Source organism: Pseudophryne corroboree, chromosome 3, assembly GCF_028390025.1.
Source record: "Pseudophryne corroboree isolate aPseCor3 chromosome 3, aPseCor3.hap2, whole genome shotgun sequence".
Taxonomy (NCBI): domain Eukaryota; kingdom Metazoa; phylum Chordata; class Amphibia; order Anura; family Myobatrachidae; genus Pseudophryne; species Pseudophryne corroboree.
In genome coordinates, this window is record NC_086446.1 from 73,795,778 (window position 1) to 73,807,300 (window position 11,523).

General features: G+C 48.3%; 1 protein-coding gene across 2 annotated transcripts in view; it reads right to left on the reverse strand.

Annotated features, from left to right (window-relative positions):
• The window catches only part of LOC135054772 (cytolytic toxin-alpha-like), a 184,405-nt gene extending 183,600 nt beyond the window's left edge, over positions 1-805 (reverse strand). The window contains exon 1 of one of the 2 annotated variants that reach the window (XM_063958094.1): positions 662-747. Coding sequence is in view for 1 of the 2 variants with exons in the window: in XM_063958093.1 (XP_063814163.1) it covers positions 662-743 (82 nt within the window). In the remaining variant the exon portion in view is untranslated. Of the gene's footprint in view, positions 1-661 lie in introns of both variants that reach the window. The other variant, XM_063958093.1, reaches the window with a different exon arrangement.
• Between the last annotated feature and the right edge of the window lie 10,718 nt (positions 806-11,523).

An 11,523-nucleotide genomic window follows, 5' to 3' on the forward strand; every position in this document is an offset into this window, starting at 1 on the left:
TGAGGACCGTGCCCCTCGTAATGTGCCCACTTCATCAGAAGCTTGCGCCAAAGACCCCCCATGCACCTTCCCCTATTGTGGTGACCCCGCTGTCATTTTATTTTGGATCCGCCCTTTGTCAGGGGTCATCATCAAATCGATGCATTTGCAATTAAATTGCATATGCATCGCAGGGCGGCACAACACACATGCTGGATGGCCTTGATGTGTGCTGGGAGGCCCCCTGCATGTGAGTAGATGGATGTAGATCTTGCTGTGGAAGCATCCATCTCTGAATAACCCCCCAAGTACGGCAACTGTCCACCTTGGTAAAACCATGCTACTGTACACTGCAGGTGGGCAGATGTAAAATGTGTAGAGCTGTAGATATGAGAGAGAAGTGTCTAATCAGAAGTTAAATTGCATTGTACAAATAAAGCTGTCCAGTATTTGTGGTCTGCATGTAACATAAATAAATGTATTTGCAGCCTTTCAAGTACAACACGGTTTGTGCAGGTGACAAATGACCGGCTCCTTTTTGCTTTATTTGCAAGTCAGAATCAGTTGCATAGTGAGACGGAACATTTACCAATGTATTCAAGTCATACACTGGAAAATAAGATCAGGGATTTTTGGTCATTAATTCTTCTCCAGTAACTATAACATAAAAATAAGCATTTACCTGGAATGAGCGTATCATTACGGCAATCATACAGCATCCCAAGGGAAAACGGACGCCCCAGAACCGGCATTTCTATAGTCATTGTGTCCAATTTTTCATCTGATCCTGGGTTCCTTCATTCATTTATTATTAGATCCATGACCAGATCAGTAAGTGAGACACCTATAATGTAAAGTGACACTCATCAGCCACATATTGATATAAATCCAGTAGCTGGAACACTGTATTTTAAAAGATATATACAGTATAGAGAAGAGCATTGGGCCTAAATCAGATTTGTACCTAATTCTGATGGTTTATATACAAAGCAGATGTTGTGGGGTCTTAGCAGGTGCAAGATCTATTCTGTACATGTGCAGAACGTGTCTTGCAATATCACTCGCAGCCCCCTGCCAGTTGCAGCATGTCAGTTGACATAGGGAGTGCTTAAGACCTGATCGCTGGGCTGCTAAATTTGTTGTGCTGCGTTAAGACAGTTGCGCCCAAGGTGAGTGTACATTCGCTGTGCAAGTGTGCGATCAAATGTGTGCGCCGAGCTGCCAAAAAACCCTCAGTCAGCGGACAGCTGCAGATCCGTTCACACCTCACTCAGCATTAAATTATTTTTCCAGTCTGTGCAGTGTGTGCGCAACCCAGGATTTACTCATACAGTGCAATGAGAACAGGCTGATCAGTTTCGGAGCTGACGTCACACACCCGCCCTGAAAAAGCTTGCAAATGCCTGCATTTTCTCTTGCAATCCCAGTAAATGGCCAGTTACCGCCCACAAACGGCCTCTGTCAATCACTTTGCGAACACCTGCGCAATCAAAATTTTTGCACCACACATAGCATGTGTCTGTTGCATTACAGGCATATGTGTGCTGCACTACAGGGCATGTGTATGCTGCATTACAGGCATGTGTGTGCTGCACTACAAGGCATATGTGTGCTGCACTACAGGGCATGTGTGTGCTGCACTACAGGGCATGTGTGTGCTGCACTACAGGCATATGTGTGCTGCACTACAGGGCATGTGTATGCTGCATTACAGGCATGTGTGTGCTGCACTACAAGGCATATGTGTGCTGCACTACAGGGCATGTGTATGCTGCATTACTGGCATGTGTGTGCTGCACTACAGGGCATGTGTATGCTGCATTACAGGCATGTGTGTGCTGCACTACAAGGCATATGTGTGCTGCACTACAGGGCATGTGTGTGCTGCACTACAAGGCATGTGTGTGCTGCACTACAGGCATGTGTGTGCTGCACTACAGGGCATGTGTGTGTTGCATTACAGGCATGTGTGTGCTGCACTACAGGGCATGTGTGTGCTGCATTACAGCCATGTGTGGGCTGCACTACAGGGCATGTGTATGCTGCATTACAGGCATGTGTGTGCTGCACTACAAGGCATATGTGTGCTGCACTACAGGGCATGTGTGTGCTGCACTACAGGGCATGTGTGTGCTGCACTACAGGCATATGTGTGCTGCACTACAGGGCATGTGTATGCTGCATTACTGGCATGTGTGTGCTGCACTACAAGGCATGTGTGTGCTGCATTACAGGTATGTGTGCTGCACTACAGGGCATGTGTATGCTGCATTACTGGCATGTGTGTGCTGCACTACAGGGCATGTGTGTGCTGCACTACAGGGCATGTGTGTGCTGCACTACAGGGCATGTGTGTGTTGCATTACAGGCATATGTGTGCTGCACTACAGGGCATGTGTGTGTTGCATTACAGGCATATGTGTGCTGCACTACATGGCATGTGTATGCTGCATTACAGGCATGTGTGTGCTGCACTACAAGGCATATGGGTGCTGCACTACAGGGCATGTGTGTGTTGCATTACAGGCATATGTGTGCTGCACTACAAGGCATATGTGTGCTGCATTACAGGCATGTGTGTGCTGCACTACAGGGCATGTGTATGCTGCATTACTGGCATGTGTGTGCTGCACTACATGGCATGTGTGTGCTGCACTACAGGGCATGTGTGTGCTGCACTACAGGGCATGTGTGTGCTGCATTACAGGCATGTGTGTGCTGCACTACAGGGCATGTGTGTGTTGCATTACCGGCATATGTGTGCTGCACTACATGGCATGTGTATGCTGCATTACAGGCATGTGTGTGCTGCACTACAAGGCATATGTGTGCTGCACTACAGGGCATGTGTGTGTTGCATTACAGGCATATGTGTGCTGCACTACAGGGCATGTGTGTGCTGCACTACAGGCATATGTGTGCTGCACTACAGGGCATGTGTGTGTTGCATTACAGGCATATGTGTGCTGCACTACATGGCATGTGTATGCTGCATTACAGGCATGTGTGTGCTGCACTACAGGCATATGTGTGCTGCACTACAGGGCATGTGTGTGCTGCACTACAGGCATATGTGTGCTGCACTACAGGGCATGTGTGTGCTGCACTACAGGCATATGTGTGCTGCACTACAGGGTATGTGTGTGCTGCACTACAGGGCATGTGTATGCTGCATTACAGGGCATATGTGTGCTGCATTATAAGATGTGTGCAGCATTACAGGGTATGTGTTTGTCAGTGATGTGTGGTTGGGCCCTTTCCTGTCATACTAACGTATACAAAACACACAGAAAGACACACAGAAAGAATATAACTTTTATTCGATTTGGTTAAAATCACATCCTTACCCCACCATAATTAATAAAAAGTTAAATATTAAAACTTGTATAGAATAGAAATAAAATAGAAATCTTAAAATATTGTGCCAGGGGTCCTATCAACACACTTGTCTTCTTATAGTCAAGGGTTTTATACGACTAAAGTGGATGCCTATTACATCTGACGTTCCTGATCATCATATATATGAGCAGTATAGGGGTTGTGAATAATCCTACAGTCAGCTTAATATAATAAATTATGAATTTCTCCAATTGTGTCCTGTGTTATACTAATAATAAAAATAAATAATAAAGAAAAATGTCTCTTCTCTCACAAATAAGGTCTGTTCATTATAATTGCGTTCTAGTAAAGCTGATAAGAAATAGTCTCAATTGAGGTCCAGAAAGCTATTGTTGAGCTGCTGTGTGCAAATTGAGGTATTAGTTCATTCTATGTGGTTTCACACATTTATTATCAACACCTGGAAACAGCACTGATCAAATATAATCTGTCCTGATCTAGACGTATAAACAAAGGGGTCTATTTACTAAGGCTTGGATGGAGATAAAGTTGCTGGAGATAAAGTACCAGCCAATCTACTCCTAACTGTAATTTTTTAAACCCATCCTGTGGCATGGCAGTTAGGAGCTGATTGGCTGGTACTTTGGTGGTCATTCCGAGTTGTTCGCTCTGTATTTTTCTTCGCATCGCAGCGATTTTCCGCTTATTGCGCATGTGCAATGTCCGCAGTGCGACTGCGCCAAGTAAATTTGCGATGCAGTTAGGAATTTTACTCACAGCTTTTTCATCGTTCTGGTGATCGTAATGTGATTGACAGGAAGTGGGTGTTTCTGGGCGGAAACTGGCCGTTTTATGGGTGTGTGCGGAAAAACGCTACCGTTTCTGAGAAAAACGCGGGAGTGGCTGGAGAAACGGGGGAGTGTCTGGACGAACGCTGGGTGTGTTTGTGACGTCAAACCAGGAACGACAAGCACTGAACTGATCGCAGATGCCGAGTAAGTGTGAAGCTACTCAGAAACTGCTAAGAGGTCATTTCGTTCGCACTTCTGCTAAGCTAAAATACACTCCCAGTGGGAGGCGGCATAGCGTTTGCATGGCTGCTAAAAACTGCTAGTGAGCAATCAACTCGGAATGACCACCTCTGTGTTATCAGAAAAGGGCCCTACTCACTGGCCGACCCGCCGCCGAGCTGCCCGACGGCGGATATGGCCGACGAGCGACCCGGCGGCGGGGGGGGGGGGCAGTGACGGGGGGAGTGAAGTTTCTTCACTCCCCCCGTCACCCGGCTGCATTGAAGTGCAGGCAAATATGGACGAGATCGTCCATATTGGCCTGCATGCACAGCCGACGGGGGACCAGCGATGAACGAGCGCGGGGACGCGCATCGTTCATCGCTGGAGTCTCCACACTGAAAGATATGAACGAGTTCTCATTCATTTATGAACGAGATCGTTCATATCTTTCAGAAAATCGGCCAGTGTGTAGGGCCTATAACATTGCATTGCACTGCACAATCACTTAAGGAGACTTTAAACTGACAAAAAAATTTTTTCACACGGGACGTTTCTTTCCCGAAGCTGTCTTTATAATAGACTGCAAACGTGATACAAATTACACTAATTTACAAACAAGGAAACCAGAAACAATGGCCCTCATTCCGAGTTGATCGGTCGCAAGGCGAATTTAGCAGAGTTACACACGCTAAGCCTACGCCTACTGGGAGTGTATCTTTATATTTAGGGTTGAGGGCATCCCTAGGCACAACAGTAGCAGCCACCCCACCTCTGCCTAATTTGATTATTTTCATTGATTGGTTTTAAGCCCTCATCTGATGAGAGACAATTTAATAGAATAATTAAAAAGCCACTAACTATGACATTTATTTTTAATTATCTCCTATATAATTGCCCAGATCTGTCACTCTGTGACTGTGTGGCTAACGCTGGGCGTGGCTAGGAGCTCTCATTGGGTTAGCAGTAGGTCTATCACACCCAGTCCACAGCTGATTGGGCAAGAAATGCCCTCCCACACAGGTTACATCCAATGGGAGGCTCTGCACTTTGGCTGCTGTGCTGTGTCTTCACAGAGCAGGATTAACAGTGGGTCTGATGGAGCTGCAGCTCCACACCCCAAAATAGGCCCACTGCATCTGCAGCAACATACCCTCCAACAATTTACACATAAAAATCGCTACAAATTGGAAAAGGGGCGTGGCCATGGGTACAATGATGTGACCACGCCCCTTTTCCTATACTTTCAATGGAAGTTTGGAGAGCCAAAAATCGGTACAGACCATAAAAAAAAGTACTGTACCTGCCAAAAAGGTCCAGCTGGAGGGTATGCCACTGCATCTGCAGCAAGTCTCTGTACTGTAGATGATAGGGGAATAAAAACCTTTTACTGCAGTGTCCTATGGGGGTCATTCTGACCTGATCGCTCACTGCATTTCATCACAGCGCAGCGATCAGGTCAGAACTGCAGTGTACCGGCACATGGCTGACAGCAGATGGCTGTCATTGCTTAGCGATCACCTCTGCCTGATTGGCAGGCAGAGGCGGTCGCTGGGTGGGAGGGGGTGGCACAGTGTCGTTTTCCTGCCGTTTTGTGGCTGCGGTCCAGCCAACACAGGCGTGGCAGGACCATGAGGTGGGCGGACCACGGCGCCTGTGTGACATCACACACAGCCGCTGCAACACGGGCAGCGACGATTAAGTCCCGGACAGCCGCAGGAGCTGCGCTGGCTGGAAGTTACTCTTCAAGTACAAAAGCATCGCCGCTGTGCGATGCTTTTGTACTTGTGCTGGGGGGGGGGGGCCCTGACATGCGGGGCTGACTAGCCCTTTGCTGGGCTTCCCCTGCATGTTTGTATAAGTGATCGTAGCTGTGCTAAATTTAGCACAGCTACGATCACGTCGGAATGATGAGTAGTGAACATAATGTAACAGTGCAGCACTCGGCTCCTGTCACTGATCACTGAATTTTGGTGTCATCCCTTAGCGGGTGACACCTGGGTGTGGGCCGCATTCCCTTTGGGACAGCTTACAGGGGCAGTATGTGCATGTCCTACACATGTACATTCTATTCAAGATGGCACACAGTACAGTACGGTGGAAATATTTTGCAGTTACTGGTTCATTTTGGACTGAAAGTACCAAGACCAGTATTGAAGTGCCACCAAGGCCATCAACAGAATTCTAGTGGCATGGTATACACTCTATGGTATACCCATAGAGTGGGAATAGAACCTGTGATGAGCACAGCTCGCCACCGAGTCTGCAGTGTGGCGAGCGCAGTAATCCCACATGGTGCTCGTTGCGCTGCCCCCCTGCCCACCCCCACCCCCCCCACCCCCCGCACTGGCATCTAAAGATACTGGTAGTTCCAATAGTGATTTTGAGGCAACAGATTACAGAAGAGGCCCTTTAGGTGTTGCCACAAGGGGATGCGGTCAAGATCCCGCAGGACAGAATCCCGGTGTTCGAAATACCGACACCGGAATCCCAACCGGCACAATCCTGACTTATTCTCCCTCTGTGGGTGTCCACGACACCCATAGAGGGAGAATATAATAGTGTGCCAAGTGTAGCGAGGCACCGTGCCCGCAGCGTGGCGAGCAAAGCGAGCCCAAAAGAGGCTGCGTTCTGCTCGCCACCCCTGTCTGGATTGTGTGGTCGGGATTCCGGCGTCGGTATTTCGACCGCCGGGATCCCATCCAGCGGGATTTAGTACTGATCCCGCCACAAGGGCAGTCTTAAATTGAAAGGGAGAAGGTTCACAAGATGTGGGGGCCAAAACAACGTAGGGGGCGTGTGGGAAGGCCGCCATACAAAAGGAATTAATCTTTAACTTATCATCTTATGAATTTAGTGACACTGAAGTCAATTTGCTTAGTAAATAACTTTCATTCGTTCCCACGAATCCATTCAATGAGCTACAATGGAACATTGAAAAAACCTCCCTCCAATGTAAATTGAAACATAGAGAGTTTTTTGGTGACAAGAATGTGTATCGCAGTAATCCTTTACCAAAACAGCTTTTGCAATTTTGCTCCCCTTCGTCCTTTGACCCTCTCTCCAGTAACTCCTCTATCAAGACCTATATGCGTATTGTTGATCAACAAGTTTCATCCTCTATGAAGAACTTCCACAATCCTCATCCAAATTTAACTAAACTTGAACGCAAAGCTCTCCATACACTTTCTAATAACCATTACCTTAGCATCCACCCTGCGGATAAGGGCGGCGCTATAGTCCTTCAAGATCTCTGTGACTACCGTGTTGAGGCCGAACGCCAGCTCTCTGATCCTCTGGTTTATGTAAAACTTTGCCAAGATCCTACTACAAAAGTTAAGAGTGAATTGAGAGAAATTCTACAACAAGGAATTGATTCTGCACTTTTTACTCAAGAACTTATGGATATCTTGATCCCTGCCTTTCCTACAGTGCCACTTTTTTATACGCTTCCTAAAATTAGTGATGAGCGCCGGAAATTTTTCGGGTTTTGTGTTTTGGTTTTGGGTTCGGTTCCGCGGCCGTGTTTTGGGTTCGAACGCGTTTTGCCAAAACCTCACCGATTTTTTTTTGTCGGATTCGGGTGTGTTTTGGATTCGGGTGTTTTTTTCAAAAAACCCTAAAAAAACAGCTTAAAACATTGAATTTGGGGGTCATTTTGATCCCATAGTATTATTAACCTCAATAACCATAATTAACAATCATTTTCAGTCTATTCTGAACACCTTACACCTCACAATACTATTTTTAGTCCTAAAATTTGCACCGAGGTCGCTGGATGACTAAGCTCAGCGACCCTAGTGGCCGACACAAACACCTGGCCCATCTAGGAGTGGCACTGCAGTGTCACGCAGGATGGCCCTTCAAAAAACACTCCCCAAACAGCACATGACGCAAAGAAAAAAAGAGGCGCAATGAGGTAGCTGTGTGAGTAAGCTAAGCGACCCTAGTGGCCGACACAAACACCTGGCCCATCTAGGAGTGGCACTGCAGTGTCACGCAGGCTGGCCCTTCAAAAAAGACTCCCCAAACAGCACATGACGCAAAGAATAAAAGAGGCGCAATGAGGTAGCTGTGTGAGTAAGCTAAGCGACCCTAGTGGCCGACACAAACACCTGGCCCATCTAGGAGTGGCACTGCAGTGTCACGCAGGATGGCCCTTCAAAAAACACTCCCCAAACAGCACATGACGCAAAGAAAAAAAGAGGCGCAATGAGGTAGCTGTGTGAGTAAGCTAAGCGACCCTAGTGGCCGACACAAACACCTGGCCCATCTAGGAGTGGCACTGCAGTGTCACGCAGGCTGGCCCTTCAAAAAAGACTCCCCAAACAGCACATGACGCAAAGAAAAAAAGAGGCGCAATGAGGTAGCTGTGTGAGTAAGCTAAGCGACCCTAGTGGCCGACACAAACACCTGGCCCATCTAGGAGTGGCACTGCAGTGTCACGCAGGCTGGCCCTTCAAAAAAGACTCCCCAAACAGCACATGACGCAAAGAAAAAAAGAGGCGCAATGAGGTAGCTGTGTGAGTAAGCTAAGCGACCCTAGTGGCCGACACAAACACCTGGCCCATCTAGGAGTGGCACTGCAGTGTCACGCAGGCTGGCCCTTCAAAAAAGACTCCCCAAACAGCACATGACGCAAAGAAAAAAAGAGGCGCAATGAGGTAGCTGTGTGAGTAAGCTAAGCGACCCTAGTGGCCGACACAAACACCTGGCCCATCTAGGAGTGGCACTGCAGTGTCACGCAGGCTGGCCCTTCAAAAAAGACTCCTCAAACAGCACATGACGCAAAGAAAAAAAGAGGCGCAATGAGGTAGCTGTGTGAGTAAGCTAAGCGACCCTAGTGGCCGACACAAACACCTGGCCCATCTAGGAGTGGCACTGCAGTGTCACGCAGGCTGGCCCTTCAAAAAAGACTCCCCAAACAGCACATGACGCAAAGAAAAAAAGAGGCGCAATGAGGTAGCTGTGTGAGTAAGCTAAGCGACCCTAGTGGCCGACACAAACACCTGGCCCATCTAGGAGTGGCACTGCAGTGTCACGCAGGCTGGCCCTTCAAAAAAGACTCCCCAAACAGCACATGACGCAAAGAAAAAAAGAGGCGCAATGAGGTAGCTGTGTGAGTAAGCTAAGCGACCCTAGTGGCCGACACAAACACCTGGCCCATCTAGGAGTGGCACTGCAGTGTCACGCAGGCTGGCCCTTCAAAAAAGACTCCTCAAACAGCACATGACGCAAAGAAAAAAAGAGGCGCAATGAGGTAGCTGTGTGAGTAAGCTAAGCGACCCTAGTGGCCGACACAAACACCTGGCCCATCTAGGAGTGGCACTGCAGTGTCACGCAGGCTGGCCCTTCAAAAAAGACTCCCCAAACAGCACATGACGCAAAGAAAAAAAGAGGCGCAATGAGGTAGCTGTGTGAGTAAGCTAAGCGACCCTAGTGGCCGACACAAACACCTGGCCCATCTAGGAGTGGCACTGCAGTGTCACGCAGGCTGGCCCTTCAAAAAAGACTCCCCAAACAGCACATGACGCAAAGAAAAAAAGAGGCGCAATGAGGTAGCTGTGTGAGTAAGCTAAGCGACCCTAGTGGTCGACACAAACACCTGGCCCATCTAGGAGTGGCACTGCAGTGTCACGCAGGCTGGCCCTTCAAAAAAGACTCCTCAAACAGCACATGACGCAAAGAAAAAAAGAGGCGCAATGAGGTAGCTGTGTGAGTAAGCTAAGCGACCCTAGTGGCCGACACAAACACCTGGCCCATCTAGGAGTGGCACTGCAGTGTCACGCAGGCTGGCCCTTCAAAAAAGACTCCCCAAACAGCACATGACGCAAAGAAAAAAAGAGGCGCAATGAGGTAGCTGTGTGAGTAAGCTAAGCGACCCTAGTGGCCGACACAAACACCTGGCCCATCTAGGAGTGGCACTGCAGTGTCACGCAGGCTGGCCCTTCAAAAAAGACTCCCCAAACAGCACATGACGCAAAGAAAAAAAGAGGCGCAATGAGGTAGCTGTGTGAGTAAGCTAAGCGACCCTAGTGGCCGACACAAACACCTGGCCCATCTAGGAGTGGCACTGCAGTGTCACGCAGGATGGCCCTTCAAAAAACACTCCCCAAACAGCACATGACGCAAAGAAAAAAAGAGGCGCAATGAGGTAGCTGTGTGAGTAAGCTAAGCGACCCTAGTGGCCGACACAAACACCTGGCCCATCTAGGAGTGGTACTGCAGTGTCACGCAGGCTGGTCCTTCAAAAAACACTCCCCAAACAGCACATGACGCAAAGAAAAATTAAAGAAAAAAGAGGTGCAAGATGGAATTGTCCTTGGGCCCTCCCACCCACCCTTATGTTGTATAAACAGGACATGCACACTTTAACCAACCCATCATTTCAGTGACAGGGTCTGCCAAACGACTGTGACTGAAATGACGGGTTGGTTTGGACCCCCACCAAAAAAGAAGCAATTAATCTCTCCTTGCACAAACTGGCTCTACAGAGGCAAGATGTCCACCTCATCATCATCCTCCGATATATCACCGTGTACATCCCCCTCCTCACAGATTATCAATTCGTCCCCACTGGAATCCACCATCTCAGCTCCCTGTGTACTTTGTGGAGGCAATTGCTGCTGGTCAATGTCTCCACGGAGGAATTGATTATAATTCATTTTAATGAACATCATCTTCTCCACATTTTCTGGATGTAACCTTGTACGCCGATTGCTGACAAGGTGAGCGACGGCACTAAACACTCTTTCGGAGTACACACTTGTGGGAGGGCAACTTAGGTAGAATAAAGCCAGTTTGTGCAAGGGCCTCCAAATTGCCTCTTTTTCCTGCCAGTATAAGTACGGACTGTCTGACGTGCCTACTTGGATGCGGTCACTCATATAATCCTCCACCATTCTTTCAATGGGGAGAGAATCATATGCAGTGACAGTAGACGACATGTCCGTAATCGTTGTCAGGTCCTTCAGTCCGGACCAGATGTCAGCATCAGCAGTCGCTCCAGACTGCCCTGCATCACCGCCAGCGGGTGGGCTCGGAATTCTGAGCCTTTTCCTCGCACCCCCAGTTGCGGGAGAATGTGAAGGAGGAGATGTTGACAGGTCGCGTTCCGCTTGACTTGACAATTTTCTCACCAGCAGGTCTTTGAACCCCAGCAGACTTGTGTGTGCCGGAAAGAGAGATCCAAGGT